Here is a 17,953-nt window from a genome sequence, read left to right on the forward strand (position 1 = left end):
ACTTATTATCTAGCTTCATTTTTGTCCTCATTTGATGTTATTTTAACTTCCAGGAACCCACATGTCTAATAACAGCTAAACCGAGTTTTAGTAATATTGGTCATAGAATGAGTCATAAAAAATATTATTGAAATTGACAATATCTCATGAGCTAGTTTCAAAGCAAAGCTAGAATCTATCTTTAAACAATGATTAGGAAAACCGCCGGAAAGAGCTTTAAGGAGATGAAAATTATGTCATCAATGTATAGACATATTGTAATTAAGATGACAAGAAAATTCAGTGACGTCTATGCAACTAAGCAAACTAAATTGTATAGCATGTTAAAGCCAATCTTGTTCAGTAACTTCTAAAACTTAGATTGTTACCTATATTTGAGATTCATGTTCTCTGTATAAATAAATAATACTAAAAATGCATGAGTACTTTCTAATTACTTAAACAATTCAAAATTTAAAATTCTAGACATTAAATTAAGAAATTTTCTGCTACAGTGTAGGCAAATAATTTGTTGAAAGTAATTAGTTTACACAAGACATAAGCATTGGACATATAATAATATAAGAAACGGATATTACATCTACCGTTGACCAACAAGTTGCCCAAGTTAGTTCATCAAACAACATTTAAAAGTATTTTCAATATAACCCTTAGAAACATTTCAATTTTGATTCCATCTAAGCCCTCTCCACCAAGTCTACAGACGTCACAATCTTAAATATACATGCAGCCTTATATCTCTTAGATTGTTTACCCTCTATAGAACAGATATAATAAAACCTTCAAGCCTTGCAAGATCAATGCTACAAGACTTCAGTCAATCAATCGCACCCCATGAAATGGGCAAATGGGTAGTAGATAAGATTGCTAAGATTTCACCAAAAGTTAGTCGAATCACGACATACCATAGGGACTCCTTTTCAGCGTGAGAACTTGACACGGCGATCCATCATGAACTTGGATAGCATTTATCAAAGTAGAATATGAGAAGCAACAGGGGAAGTCCACGTTGCAGCAACCTTGGCTAAAGAGGAGGCTCGTAGAGGACAGAGAGAACCGTGGAGTCCACCGAATTTAGGTCGTAGCGTGCGCAACAAGCCAGGAACCGTCCATAGCCGGAACGATAGGTTTGGCTCCGGCTTCGGTTTGACCGAACGGGCTGTCCTAATATTTTATTCACGCTCTAATATTAAAATAAAAGATTAAAAGTACTCGTGTTTGGGTTAGGTCGGCTACGCCGGAGGCGAGCCGAGACCACATCTCCAAGGCTGATTCATAGCCGTGTATTATAATTAAAATTAATATTAGTTGGATTAAATCCACCAGCATTTGTATTAGTTAATTTTCTTTCAATTATTTTTTTTTTAATACATGAATGTATTGATTTGTAGTTGGATTGATTCATCGTCAAGATGGTGCACTTGACCCAAACAATAAATTTTTTAGTTGTGGGGCCCGCATGAGTGGGGTACTGGGTAGCCCCCAACGTTGCCGCGTTCTAGGTTCAAACAATTTTGGCACGCGAAATGCGCCCGGTCTCTGCTCCAGAAGCTTCTGCTGTTTGTCCATACAAGTTGACCAGGTGTCTGTTAGGTATTAGCTTTCTCCCACTTGCACCCACCAATGGGAGACGTAGAATAATAGATGTCGTGCGTTGTCACCGTTGGATTGGTTTGGATCATGTCATAGCTGAAGTGTTGAGTGAATTATTTCACAAAAAAAAAAAAAAAAAAAAAGCTTGCGTGTACGGACGCCAAATGGAACTTAGTACTACCAAAATATGGGAAGTGAGTACACGCGGAGGGCTCCAGTGGTCGTACGATATATGGTTTGGAGCGCGTTTCCTGCGCAAACGTTTGCTGGGAATCAGGTTTGGGAAACGCACTGGCTACTATGTAATTTGGTGTATACTAAAATTTGATTAATATTAGGATGGATGCAAGTATTATCCTATTGTTACAATTATTTATATTGGTATATCAGCATTTATTTTCATACTTTGCACATGAATAAATATAAATTAGAATATTGTATTGGTAATATCCCAAGTGAGATATCATATAAATATCTTTATAATAAGTATTAACAGAAATCTAACATAACAAGTAAAGTAATTTAGCGAAAAAGTAAGCTTGTGAATATATTTTATAAAATTAATTATATAATTAATAAAAATCTAAACATGACATTTAAAAGAAAAGAACTATCTCTGTGACATTCTAAATTATGTATTTTTTTTTATCATAATATTCATAATTACACTATATCTATATAATATATCGATATCAAAATTGGTATTTATATTTAGAAAAAAATTTAGATGATTTAGATGTATGCACGTGATAGATGATTCAAAATCTTGGTTTCAAAAAGATTGCAGTTTTGAATATTCTTATTGATATAGAGAAAGATACATGTTATTATTATTGGCTGAAAGATAGTCTTTATCTATTTTGTATCCAGTTTTACAGTATGTTAATGTAAAATATAAAGTTAAGGGGTGGGGGAGCATAGGTGGCACCTAATATTTCTTGCTTTGAAACAATTATTAGTTGGGACGGATTCATTATGAAATTTTAATAATTTAATTTTTATTTTTTATAATTTTTATATATAATAATATATATAATAATAATATGATGAATCTGATCCAATTAATAATTTTTTTTTATTTTATATATTTACCTGCTACATGCCAACTTGGCCGGATGGATCCCAACCCAGTTCATGCATCGAGTAGATTATTTTTTTTTTTATTTTGTTGGATTTGTTCTTACGCTGGTATCCGTGGCTCAGCCGGAGACTTGATCATCAGGGTAGGTGTAGAGACAGAGAGATCAAGAGAGGGGGAAAAAAATTACTGGAATAGAAAAGTGGGAATTCAGAGCAGACTCCAAACTTCTCTCATCTTGGAGACTCCGGCATCTCATCTCAGCCACAATTAATAATATATGACAGAGAGAGAGAGAGAGAGAGAGAGAGAGAGTGAAACTTCCACACGCCCCCGCAGGCCAACAACCCCCAACTTCCCCACCTTTCCTATTTCCCATTTAAAGTCCACCATCCCCTCTTCTGCTTCATCTCTGCCCCATAGCAATCTCTGAGCGGCCATCTCCTATCATCTTGGTTTCCTTTTCTCCTCTGCTTATTAATTGGATCCCCTGATCCCAACCTCTGGCTTTTAGTATTCCCCTGTTAGAGAGAACCTCTCATCCCCCCTTATCTGATACATAATTCATACTCCAGGAGTCTAAAGCTGCTATTTTGATCCCACAAATCCAATCAAAATCGGTTTTTTTCCAGTATCTCTCAGACTCCGGTAGCAGGGCAACCAGGGCCGAAAAAGAGCCATCTTTGGGCAAAGCTTATATCAGCTGGGCTTATAATCCCAGTCCAAATGGCCATTCCCATGAGGCCGGCCATCCTTCTTCTCCCTCTCCTCCTGTCCCTCGTCCTCCCTTCCTCCGCCCAAAACTGCGTCAGCGAGACCTTCTCGAACAACAGACTCTTCGCCCGCTGCAGCGCCCTCGGCCGCCTCAGCGCCACCCTCCACTGGACCTACCACCCTTCCAACGGCACCGCCGATATCGCCTACCGGGCGACGCAGGACTCCTCCAACTTCGTCGCCTGGGGCATCAACCCCAACAGCTCCGGCATGTTAGGCACCAATGCGTTCTTCGCCTTCCACGACTCCAGCGGCGTAGTCAAGGTGATCTCCGATACCTTGACCAGCTACACTCTTTCGGTGCGGGACAGCAACCTCAGCTTCACCGTCTACAGCAAGGAGGCTGAGTATTCCAACGGTGCGTACACCATCTATGCGACGGTGGACCTTCCGGGCAACAAGACGACGTGGAACACCGCGTGGCAGGCCGGGCAGGTCTCCTCAGGGGTGCCCGTCGGCCACGCGACGACCGGCGACAACGTTCTCTCCAAAGGAAGCACCGATTTCCTGTCCGGGGTGTCGTCGGAGGGTGGAGGGAATTCAAGGCTGCACCGCAAGAATGTAAGTAATTATCTCCTCTAATCTTTACCATCCAAGAGAAAACTTCCATCTTTCTAGTGAATTGTGATTTTTCTGCTGTCCAAGTCATGGATCATTACACAATTGTGACCTTCTTTTCTTTCATTTGGAGTATTTAGGTTCTACAGGTTACTTGCTGAAAACTAGTGCTATTCCATGCTTTTATTTTCACTCTCTGTCTTGTTTTCTTTCAAAGCATTAAATTTTTGCTACCAGAAGATCTAGAGATTTTTCAAACAATTTAAAGAACAAGAAAGTTTCAGAAGGCATGGTTTTCGGTCTGGTTCCTTTTTGTTCTTTCGTTTTTGGAAACAAAAGCAATACCAAACAGATCAAATCGTGAATTTTGGTTGTGATTTCGGGTGCCATGGTGTCTGGATTTTTTTTTTTATCAGATTTGATATTTCATCGTCTTACGAGTTCCTGGTTCATTGGCTATTTTGTATTATATTTTCAGTTTTTAATTATTAATGATTGAAGTCTTTGCATAGGGGAAATTGTAACTGGCCTAAGTCTTTGGATAGATCCTGTTGTTTCTTTCCCTAATTCACATGATAGTCTATTTCCACCAGGCCACTTCCAATTAGCTCATTTCTGATTGATAATTGTGGTTAATGTTTTGCTTCAGCTTTTATGTATCCGGTTAGGGGTTTGTCTAATTATTTGTTTCCTTGAAATGAATTACTGGAACCTCGATGTTCCTTTTGGGTTCTGATTTCAAGTCTGTATAAGTTCCAATCAACAAATCAATCAACTAACCGCAGCGTTGTCTGCTACGATTGAATTGGATTGCAGATCCATGGAGTGTTGAATGCTGTGAGTTGGGGTGTTTTGATGCCTCTTGGAGCTATCATAGCAAGGTATTTGAGGGTGTTTCAGTCAGCTGATCCTGCCTGGTTCTACCTCCATGTGGCTTGCCAGTGCTCGGCATACATAATTGGAGTCTCTGGTTGGGGTCTTGGCCTCAAACTCGGCAGCGAATCTAAGGGAATTACATATCACAGTCACCGGGATATTGGAATTGCCCTCTTCTGCCTAGCTACACTTCAGGTATTTCATCAGGACCTAATATTGCATGACTGCATTTTGATGTGTTCTTTTTGAATCCACGTAGGATCATCAAATGATTTTGTTGAATTTGTTCTTTCTTGAGTGTCCATGCTTTTTTCTCAATGTTTGCGGCTCATTCGCAGACAGTGTTAGTGTAAAAGATCCGCAATGAGGATCCAGCATTTCTCCTGGCTGTAGGAAATTCCTGCAGTTGGTGTTGTGGGTAATTCGAACAAGAAAACCTAAAAGCAGATCAATTTTCTTCTTGCATTATTTCCAAGTATCTATCATTAGTTCTCTTTTAATAATCCTCCCTCTCAGTCTTTGTGGTGAGAGGCTTATTTGTCATTGCTACGCTGATCTAACTAAGCCTAATAGAACATATCTATCCAAATTCACATTTGTTGTTATAAATCATAAATGACAGGACTGATGGTAGATTGGTAGTGGTTATCAGCACACATATATGCAATTCTCATGTTACACAAACAAATTCTTTAATGGACTTACATTTTGATGGGTAGGTGTTTGCATTGCTTCTGAGACCGAACAAGGACCACAAATACCGCATCTATTGGAATGTCTACCACCATTTGATCGGATACTCTGTAATAGTCTTGAGTGTTGTCAACATCTTCAAGGGCTTTGATATCTTGGACCCTGCCAAGAAGTGGAAACATGTTTACATTGCCATCATCGCTACGCTTGGGGGTGTTGCCCTAGTTCTCGAAGCTGTTACATGGGCTATAGTTCTGAAGAGGAAATCCATTAGCTCTGAGAAGTTCCACCATAATGAGTATGGGACAAATGGGTATGGTGGTAGACAACATCAGGGAGCGTAGATGTAGCGGAGCTTGTTATATTGGGTGTGCTTGGAGACATCTCTTTGCCATGACTGGCTCTTGTACCCATTCGTTGAGGCAGAGATGGTTGTTTAGACAGTTGTAATTCTTTCTTACTAGATAGATACCAGGCAAGCATTTGCTTGCCACTTAGAGATATAGTTTCTTTGTTGTTTCTTTATGCCATATGTACTTCAGTTATAGATTATGGATCTCCATCCCATTTTGTTGGCTTGCTTATCACTTGCTTTACATTGAGGACTTGCTGTCTTGGGTTCCTTTTTCTACTGTTTGGTACCTGCAAGGATGTGGAGCCAACACTACATCTTCTATCCTTATTGGGGCTTAGCCTGTCCTGATATACTCTTGATAACATAAAGGAGCCTGAGGACTAAATTGTGTTTCTAAGTTGGCTAAATCTTGCATCAAGAACTTGGCTTAATCATTAGTGACCATGTAGTGATCTTGGAATATGAGCTCAAGAAAATGTTTGGCTCACCAACCGTCCTCACACAAGACCCAACAGTTTAATTGTATTATGATTAGTAGTTATGAAAACCATTATCGCTGCTGTAGTCTGGTACAAGTTGGTGATATAGTGGCGTGCATTAATGACAATTGAACCTATTTCACATTGATAGCAATCTTTTTTAAAACATAGTAAAACTTGTGGGTGCCAGTTGTTGGTCTAGAACACCATATTGCGCCGTAGATGGTTGAATTGAATTCAAATATTATATAGTTCCTCTGCCCAACCACTCTGTAAAGACTTTATGCCTACTACCAAAAAATAAGGACTTTGTGTAGGTCTGAATGCAATTTTTTCATTGAAGGGGAAATTCACTCTGCGCAGTTAATTGTCTATGGAGAATGCATGAATGGACCCCTCTAATATAAAAATGATTAGCATCAGCTCGCTTGAAACTAGGATTATGCTACTGCATCATGGGCATTAATTAATTAAATCTTGGATGCATCCAGAATCCTACCTTTGCTATTTATTTATTGGGATGTCAAGATTATAATTAAAGAATGGATTAAGATCAGATAAGTTTAATTTGGCCACAAGATGAATTAGGTTGGATTGTGTTGGATTTAATTGAGGCCCATTTATGCTCGGCTTTGGCTATTGCCTTGCTTTTTAACCCAAAACCGAGCCTATGGACCAAAATGGATACACAACCCACATGTATAAATACAATTCAAACATACACATTAATGATTTGCTAGCAATTTTATCGCGGTGTGTTAGGCGTTGAGCTGAGATTGCAACAACTAATGCGTACATGCCTAGAAGATTTGTGATGCTGAAGTCAATCAAATCCCCCGGATGGACAGACTTGGGTGTTAGGGTGGTTGGATGGACTTGGCTCCAGTCTTCCAAAGCTTACCAACCCAAATTTTTTTGGGATCTTTAAATTACAACGATTAGTCTGACCAGACCTGACTTAGGGTAGTTGGACGGGCTTGGTCCCAAAGTTTTTTATTTTATTTTGTAAGATAATTGGCCATAATATTGAATGGCGAAGGATTTAGATCAAACAAATACCACAACCCACCTAAGAACTTGCATCTCTACTTTTTAGTAGGTTAGCCATGACTACATGTTGCAAGCATTCTTAATTGTTTAAGATATAATTTACCACTCGATAATGATATTTACCAATCATATTGTACTGTACCAATATGTACTAATATTAAACTAATACATAGTATAGGGGACGTACTAAGTGTTAGTATGCCGAATTAACCTTTATACCGAGCATTCTGACACAATAATACAATAGTACCAATATGGGATCTAGTGTTGAGATAGGCAAATCTTAATCTGAGATGACTAGTTATTTTAGCAAGCATATTTCATTTATTCTTCAATTTCCATAATTTCCTTTGTACTTCAATTTTCATGATTTTTTTTTTCTGTAAAACAGATAAGGATAAAATATGATTTCTATAAAACTTTTTTTATGAAAAACAGGAGAGATCTGTTCATAAAACTTTTATATTTTATATGACTTGTTAGTTTTGACAAAGTTGTTTGATGAAAATAATCAGATAATTAATATTTATAAAATTTATTTATTTTAGATTTTTATAAGCCTATTTTAGTAAAACTTGTCAACCAAATGATCCCATGAAGTTATTATAGGAGTTGAGGATATGTAGACCATTCATTTATTAGTAACATTTTATTTCAACTTGTTAAGTAGTATTAGGTGAGAATTTCTGCAACAAAGCTTGTCTTCACCAATAATCCCTAGCTTCTCTCCTTTACTTATTTCCATTAACTTCTCTGTCACTAGCTGAGCATGGAGGACTTTGAAACTTCAATAAAAAAAGTCCTTTGCGATCAGATTACCACACAAATTCCCCACATCCATGACTCTTGCCCTTGGAATGAACAGAACCTTTCAGAAGGTAAGAATTTCTAAATCACTTACATGAAGTCACCCTACCTCCCTGGTCATACATAGTTTAGACAAAAGGGAAAATTGCCAAGGCCTTTCAGAATCAATGTGGGTCCTTCAGAGATATGCTTGCGCAATTACAATGAGAAAACAAGTCAAATCGACGCCAAAGAAGGGATAGAGACAGATGCTTGCATCCAGACTTTAACGTAACCTCACCGAATCATCTTTAGACTCCGTCCTATCCTGCTTTGGCCGGCAGTACACGTGTCACGAGGATTGACTGGAGTATTCCATAGCGATGAGCCTCTGGGGGGACAAGACTAGACTAGGGAAGCGACGCAAGCTTGATGCTTTCGTGACGTAGATCAGCAATCTAGTTTTGCGTTTGCATAAAGGTGATGGATCATGATTTGTTACATGAACTGTGCCTTGCACCAAGCTATTTACCTTCTATTTGACATGAAGATTGGATTGGAAGAAAGATTGATTGAGGAAGATTGGATGAGAAAGAGAAGATGGATAAATTTTTAATTCATCTTTCGTATATTTGATAAAATATAAAAAAATAAATAAAAATAATTTTCTCTTTCATTTAGTATGGAAGTAGGGATGACAAAATCGATCCGATGGATATACATCCTATTCAAATCCAATCAAATCCGAAAAATAAGATTTGACCGGATTTGGATTCGGATTTGGGTAAAATCCGAAAACTATAGCATTGGTATGGGTAGGATATCGATATTGCTATTTTCTATCCAAACTCGAACCCGAATCCGATCCGAACCTACGGTATGGGTAATATCCGAACCCATATCCGAATATATATGTTTATAATTCTATTTTGATAATTCTATTTCGGTTGATAATATGGATAAAATTATTTTGGTTGTTTATATATTCTATGTGGAATTGTAATTCTATTTCTCTGTTTGATTTCTATAAATCTGAACTTATAAATTATATTCTATGTTGAGTTCATAATTCTATTTTGGTTGATAATATGCATAAAATTATTTTGATTGTTTATTTTTTTGGGTATGGGATAGATATGAGACGGGATATGGATTGGATATGAAAAAATAGATTACCCATAGGTATCTCCGAACCCATTGGGTATAGGGATGGGGATGTCCTTTCTTACCCGATTGAGTATCGAGTAGAGTTTAGATATAAGATATTAAATTTGAGTTTGGAGATGGGTAGTACATTACCTGACCCAAACCCTATCGGTTGCCATTCCTATATGAAAGGAACAAAAGAAAAAATAAATGATATTTGTATGATATTTTTACTAAACTTTCATTTAATAAAAATATTATTAATATCAATTTATAATACTTATTTATACTTAAAAATAAACAATGTATAAACCTATAATATTTATAATATAATTATATAAATATTTAATTTTAATTTAATTTAATAAATAATTTAATAAATTAATTATTCATGAAATTTATTTATATATTAGTGATATAAATGATTAATTAATTTATAATTCAATTTAAGTAGTTAGTTAATATTATATAAGTAGTTAATTAAAAATAGTGAATACAAATAAAAAAATATAAGATAATTTTAATTATTTAATTATAATTATGAAAATTATATATAAAAATTAAATTAATTAATAATAAAATTCAATAGTATAGATAAAAGAAAAATATGTATAAATAATAAGATTGAAAAAAATGAAGACTAGACCTGGCCAATTGTATTAGATTGGTTTCAGAAATTGGTTCTAAAGTTGAATGGCAAAGGATCGATGTAGGTCAAGCAAATACCAGACTCGACCAAAGAACTCACAATTCTAAATATCAGTAGGTTAGCTATGGCTACATATTGCAAGCATTCTTAATTGTTTAAGATGTGATTTATAGTATTGCTTGATAACGATGTTTACCAACTATACTGTACCATACCAACATGTACCAATATCGAATCATATGGAGGGCGCATCAAGTGTCGGTATGTTGAATCAGCCCCTGTACCAAGCATTTCGATTATACAATAATACTCATATGGGATCCAGTGCTGAGATAGTGAATCTTATCCTAAGGTGCTTCTACAAGTTATTTTAGTAAGCACATGTCATTTGTTCTTTAATTTCCATAATTTTTTTTATACTTCAATTTCCATGATTTTTTTTCTACAAAACAGAAAATGATAAAATATGACATATGAAAAACAAGAGAGATCTGTTCATAAAACTTTTATATTTTATATGACCTGCTAGTTTTTATAAAATAGTTCTATGAAAATAATCAGGTAAATTAGTATTTATAAAATTTATTTATTTTAAACTTTTATAAGCTTATTTTAGTAAAACTTATCAACCAAATGATCCCTTGAAGTTATTATAGGAGTTGAGTTTACGTAGACCATTTGTTTATTAGTAACATTTTGTTCCAACTTGTTAGGTAATATTAGGTGAGACTTTCTGCAACAAAGCTTATCAGCACACATGATCCCTAGCTTCGATCTTCTTTGGCATTTTGTTTCTTATTTCCATCAAGTACTTCTCTGTCACTAGATTAGCGTGAAGGACTTTGAAACTTCAATAGAAAAGTACTTTGCGATCAGACTACCACACAATTTCCCCACTTGCATGACTCTTGCCCTTGGAATGAGCAGAACCCTTTAGAAGGCAAGAATTTATAAATCACTTGCATGAAGTCGCCCTACATCTGGTCATATATAGGTTGGACAGAAGGGAATATTTCCAAGGTCTTTCACAAATCAAAGTGGATCCTTCGGAGATGCCTGCACAATTACAATAAGAGAACAAGTCAAATGGACGCCAGGGAAGGGTTAAAGACAGATGCTTGCATCCAGACTTCGACGAAACCTCACGTACTCATCTTAGAATATGACCTACCCTAACTTTGATTCGAGCGTTACATGGAAATGAGTATCTGGTGGAAAAATAGGCCAGGAAAGTGACGCGAGCTTGATGCTTTTATGACGTAGATTAGCAAACTGGTTTTGTTTTGTGTAAGGGGTCATGGATCATGGTTTGCTTTGTGGACCTTGTCTTGCACCAAGATATTTAGACATTAGAGCTCATTTTTTGGAGGATAAATAACTTACTTGGTAATCTCTATTTTCATAGGTAAATATTTTTCAGATAATATTTAAACAGAAAATAATATATTCATATACTTTTATGCATTAGAAAATGAATTTGGAATCTATCATCCATATTATTTTGCATTGCTACTTTTCCAAATAAGTTGCTTAGATTTATCTATATTTTCTATAATACTTTTTATTATATAAATATATCTATTATTATATTATATTATATATAATTTAATATATCATAGTATATAATATAATATAAATAAAATATTATAATTTAATATAAATATATATTTTATTTTACTATAAATTTTATATTATAATATAGTATATAATATTATATATCATATAATATATATTATAATATATTAGATAATATTATTATATATTATATTATCATAATAGCATGATATAGTATAATATTGTAATAACATAAAATGTTATTATAAAAATGTTATATTTGATTATAATATGTATTATCATGTATTAAATTATATAACACATAATATATATATATATATATATATATATATTATAATATAAATACATTATATTATATTATATTATATTATTATATTATTATTTTTATATTATTATATTGTAAGGGGTACTATAAGAACAAAATAAAAAGCTAATTTTTTTAGTGGGTAGGAAAATAACTTACCCACCTCCTAGGTGAGTAAAGCTTTCCTCCCATTTCATGGATAAATACTATCCATATGAAAATAATTTATCCATCTACAAAAGCATAAAAATATAGGTAAGCTGGTCAATGAGAAATTTGACTAACTTTTCAATGATATTTATCTATCAAAGGTGGAACCTTAGATATAAATGTATTTATAATTGAGGTGTTCATTATTCTCTTAGCTTCATTTTAAAACAATAAAAGTTTAGTTAAATAATATTATAGAATAATATGCTATTCAAAGTAGATCAACTGTGTTGGTCTAAGATCTAGAACAAATACCAAAGAAATCAAACAAAACAAAATTTACAAATAATTGCAAGAAGAAGATGATAGTGGAGGAAAAATTTAGAAGAGAAAATAAATTTATTCAAAAGAAAATAAAAATCTAAACAATAAGTTTAGGTCTTGCTCTCAAAGATATCTCACTAAAAAGACTCCACAATTAAAAAAAAAAATCTCTCATCGTTTCCTTTTAATTATAAAGGCATCACACTCAGATCATCAACTCTTTTTATGCAACCCTCTCCTACTACAAGATAAAGCCATCACTATCTAGCTCTAACTAAAACACAAACTCAAATATATTAAGCCTTAGGCTCAACCTAATAAAAGTGGACTAGCACTAAAAGATAAACTATTCTAACTAAATTAGAATAAGAAAAAAAGATAAATTTGGAATAGAATTTTAGTACAGATAGAATAAGCAATGGACTTCTAACAAATATATACAGTGGTTTCTCTAAATGTAGGATATTAAAAAAATATAACTTAGTATAATCATCAATATTCTCTTTAGCTACAAATTGAAGATATGAAGGGTTTGTGACAACTCTTTGAAATATATACTATTTTGAGATTGTATACTAGGACCTATCATCCTAACACATAGGTCAGAATGTAGATCAAAATGTATTTGCCAACTCCTATTTTTCCTAGTAGTTTCAACAATGATCATGTTCTCTCCAACTACAAATTTGATGCGGGAATAGCTTTGAGATTTTAGTAAGAAGGGAGGGACCTGGATCCAATAGGTACACTCCTTCATATGAGTTTTGCTATTTCAAGATTCCAACGATAGACTAATCTTAAATTTTTTTACATGAGGCAACCAATTAAGCTTGGGACGATAATAAGATGAGGACTCATAGACCTAGCTTTATTTACCATGGTATAACTAAGACCGATTGAAATTGTGTAAAATATGAGTTATTACTAAAAAATGATGGTCTAGTGATGGAGCTCCCATTACTGCATGTTTTGAGGATTTGATGCATGCAACTTTATCTTGTGTAAAAAGAGGCTATTTCTATCTCTAAATCACAATAATGTAATCTTACCATTGTGCCAAGAGCTATTATCAGAAAACAAAAGAATCCAACATTTGCGCATTTGATTTTGCAGTTGCATCTTAAATTATTTTAGAAAGAAAAGTTTGAAAATAACTTATTGATTAAAGAAAGTAAGATACCAAAGCTTTGTTGAATGTCTCTGCTTCTAAAGCAACCTTTTAAACTTTGATCAATCAAAATACAAAAGCCCAACTAAATTCATAACATGGTTCAATAGGTACTACCAAGACCAAATCATTAGGGTTAACTAATTGCTATATTAAATTATTATTCTGATCATGGAGTTAATTTCATTTATTTTTCTGCATAACTCACAGCCATAAAGAAATCATTATATTGGAATGAATACAAAATACATATTTATGATAGTCAGATCATATAATTTATTTTTATCAAATCCTTTTAGTACCTTTTTTGGTAAAAATACTTCTAGTACTTGTATTATGTGCACCTTTGTGCATTGATATGCCTTCAAAATTGCATGAACTCTTATATAGTTGATCCATTATGTAAATGCATATGCAAATAATTAACAGACATGTAGCTTTATCATGACAAAACCCTAGCCATCATATATATATATATACCCATCACATACATACATACATACATACATATACATACACACACACACACACACACACACACACACACACACACACATATATATATATATATATATATATACCCATCACAAAACCCTAGCCATCATCTAATCTTTTCCTATTCATCCGCTCAAGCCTCTTGCCCGATTGAGACCCTGAGGATGGAAGAAATAGAGGAAAAATTGGGGGAATACATAGGAAAAATCAACGGGAATGAAGGAAAGATGGAAGAAATCAAAAGATAGGATCTTTTTTCTATATGGATTGATCATTTGCTTTCCTTTTTCCCATATTTTCTTTTTATTTCATCTTTTTGTTCTACGATTTGTGGTGAAGGAGAGCACCTGAAGGAGATCGAGGGGGAGAAGAGGCCATCGGCCCAAGGGAGGGAGAGGAGGCAGCAGAGGAGGGCAAGTAAAGGGATGGGCCGGAGGCGGAAGAGGGGGAGGGGGAGGGCAGCCGTATGGGAGGATGAGAAGATGACACAGATGAGTGTATATTTACTTTAAAAGATTAAAAATCTTATGATCTATGACTTGCTCTTGTTAATTTATATTTTTCTAAAGCTTAGATTGAATATTTCCTTACCATTATCAGGCTAAACTCAAAATCTTTTATTGGTTAGCTACCAGCCCTGGTTTAAGATGAATTTCACAACCTTTTACTTGGTAATGCAGCTTTCATTGACTGATTATAACGGTGCCTATGATTTCTATATCCCAGATGAAGTTTTGACTGATGGGATTGGCAATTTAATTTATTCTTCCTACCTGCTATGGGATCTTGATTGGTATCTTATTTATGCTTTATCTTCAAAGACTGCCTCAGTGAATTCTTGCCATATGTTACAAAAGGAACATAGTTTGTATGGTTTTCCTTGCTTGTAATGTGCTGCTGGTATCATTTCTTCTCACATGATGTCTCAAATAACATAGATACTGATGGGAATCAGAACACATTCTACACCTTTTACACATTTGAGCAAGTTGTTCAAAAACTTGGTTCGAACTCATACATACAGGAACACATAACTAATACTTGGTTTAATTATTCACTGCAAGAAAATAAAATTTTTATCACAGAATTATTTGCTACAAAAATATTTTCATCATAAATATCTGTATTTACGATGAAAAAATATTTTCGTTGCAAATAATATATAATTTACAATAAAAAATATTTTTTATTATAAATAATAGAGTATTTGCGACGAAAAAAATATTTTCATCATAAATATAAGTTATTGGTGACTAAAAATTTTCATTGCAAATACTAAATTATTTTCAACAAAAAATTTTCATTGCAAATAATCGATGAAAAATAAAAAAATTTAAAAAAATAAATGGTAGATTATTTATGATGAAAATATTTCATCACAAATAATTTTATTTGTAACATAAAATTTATTTCCATCGCAAATACTATTTTATTTACAATGAAATTTTTTTCATAAATAATCAATAAAAAATTAAAAATTTAATAAAAATAAATGATAGATTCTTTATGATGAAAATTTTTTCTATCGATTGTTACCTTGCTTCTCTTTCTCTGCTGACTTTTGCCCCTCTATTATACTAACATTTTCTTCAACCAGCTACAAAGTCTGAACTTGCAACTCTCCAAACTTGTTCTTCCATTCATTCTGTTCATCTCCTGCTCTTCTTTTTTGTACTAACTCCTAAATTTTAATGGTTTTTGGATCGTCAGGCCTACTCAGAAAAAAAAATATCGATTCGAGTGCGGCAAAAGCTGAGGAGGATGAATCATTGATGGATGCTATATTTCCATCGCTAATATCTAATTATTTATGATAAAAAATTTTGGATCGATCTAATCAGATGGATTCGGATTGGGTCATGAGTCAATCCGACTCATTTGCACTTCAAAGATCATGAGCATCGAATAGCATGTATCCCATATTGCATCAAACGATGTGCATATCGCTTCGCATCGAGTAGTCCAAAAATTATTAAAATTTTTGTAGTCTCTGTATTGTATCGGAGTTCTTATCATCTCCATTCACAATCATAATATAGATGGCGTGCATCTATGCCTGTCCATCGTGTGCTATACGAGCCCGTATGCACGTGGTGCATCGAACGGTATGCACACCCTCCATGCATCAAACAAAAATTTATTTACGATAGAAAAATTTTTTTGGATAAAATTTATTTTAGAAGAAAATAATTTTTGGTTATTTTTTTTTGGAAAGTATTTACATTGTAAAAATATTTTCTATCGCTAATTTTTTGGTTAAATTTTTTTAGAGAGAAAAATTTTTTTTATCAAAAATTATTAGCGACGGATGAAAAATACTGTTTCTTCATAAATTAATTTTTTATAGAATTTTTTTGGTTAAATTTTTTTAGACAGAAAAATTTTTAGAGGAAAATTTTTTTTTTGACAGGAATTATTGGCGACGAAAAAATATTTTGCATCTTTAATAATGCTTATTAGTGATAAAAATTTATTTTTTATGATAAATTAATTTTTTTATAAATTTTTTTTGGTTAACTTTTTTAAAGCAATAAATTTTTGGAGAGAAAAAAATTTGGCAGAAATTATTAACGACAGAAATAGAATATTCATCGCTAATAATAGTTTTTAGCAGTGGAAATAATCTTACATCGCTAAAAGTTCAATAAAAATTAAATTTTTTTCGGTCACTTCCATCTGCCTCTCTTGGTTCCACCAAAACCCTCCCTCTTCCCGTGAAACCCCCAGCTTCTCTCCACCGCCTGTGCTTTCCCTCTCTCCCTCGCTCTCTCTCGCCAAAACCCCTCTCCCTTGGTTCTCTCCCTTCCTCTCTCATCGTACGTTAATCCTCACCGTCGAAACAATCTCTCGCGTGCTGTTGCCAACAAAGGTAAGATCGATTTCCTTTTATTTATTTTCATTTCATCTAGCTAAAGGGGAGGGACCAGGGAGGGGAGGAGGGAGGGGGAGGGGTGGCAGGCACCGTCGGGTGGCGGTAGGGTGTGGGTGCAGGAGCCGGGGGAGGGGTGGGTCATGGGGGGTGTGGGGTGCGAGCACGGGAATCGGGGGCTGGGGGAGTGTGGGGATTTGATGTCGGTGAGGACCTCCATCCACAGGAATTGTGGTAGCTCCGGCACTACAGATGGAAAAGGTCTGAGGGCATCAGAGAAGAGAAGAAGGGGGATTTTCTATTTCCACCAAATAGGGGAGGGAGAAGGGGTTTGTTTTTTTTTTAATTTTTTTTTCTTTCTTATGCAATGGGTCCATGCGGTTGCCTCCGTGAGAAGCCACGGGTCACAGGGAAAGGCCAAGGCGGGAAGGATGTTTTAGACCGACAGGAGGTGGCGAAGACTGATAGGATGTAGCGGGGAGGAGGATGGGGTGGGGTGGAGCAAAGGAGGCTAGCGCCGATGAGGGTCCGAGAAGCTTCCAAAGGGTTCAGGAGAGAACGTGAGAAAAAGAAAGAAAAAGGAAGTTCGGAGAGCCCAGGACCCTGGTATGGCCATGATTGGGTCAAATACTTGGGTCCCTTCTCTGGCAAGTCCCCATCCTATCTCACCAGTGAATTCTCCCTTGCGAATGATTTTTGGGCACCGTCCGGAGAGACAATGGCGATTCGGGCAAGAGGCGGTGATCCACGGCTTTCCTCCTTTTCTCCAAACAAGAACCAAGAAAAGCAATACACATTATATAAAGGCACCAAATCTAATTCATTTTGATGCAGTAAATACTTTAGGAATCTTAATGTAGTATCAAACAATTTAAGTATTTACTACACCAATCAATCTTGATATTGTCATATATTATTAAATATTCTAATGTAGTGGTTGTTGACAATCCTTAATTTTTTTATGTCATTGATTTCTGCCACTTTGTTACACAAACCATATTTTGTTACTTGCTATCTGATTTCATTACACA

The 17,953-nt window shown here is 34.7% G+C and overlaps 1 protein-coding gene across 1 annotated transcript; it reads left to right on the forward strand.

Annotated features, from left to right (window-relative positions):
- Window positions 1-3,172: 3,172 nt before the first annotated feature.
- LOC105056195 (cytochrome b561 and DOMON domain-containing protein At5g47530) lies at window positions 3,173-6,156 on the forward strand. The gene is made up of 3 exons (XM_010938306.4): window positions 3,173-4,006; window positions 4,820-5,074; window positions 5,599-6,156. The coding sequence occupies exons 1-3, from the start codon at window positions 3,398-3,400 to the stop codon at window positions 5,914-5,916; spliced, it is 1,182 nt and encodes a 393-aa protein (XP_010936608.1). The 5' UTR covers window positions 3,173-3,397; the 3' UTR covers window positions 5,917-6,156.
- The last annotated feature ends 11,797 nt before the right edge of the window (window positions 6,157-17,953 follow it).

This window comes from Elaeis guineensis, chromosome 13 (assembly GCF_000442705.2).
Source record: "Elaeis guineensis isolate ETL-2024a chromosome 13, EG11, whole genome shotgun sequence".
Taxonomy (NCBI): Eukaryota; Viridiplantae; Streptophyta; class Magnoliopsida; order Arecales; family Arecaceae; genus Elaeis; species Elaeis guineensis.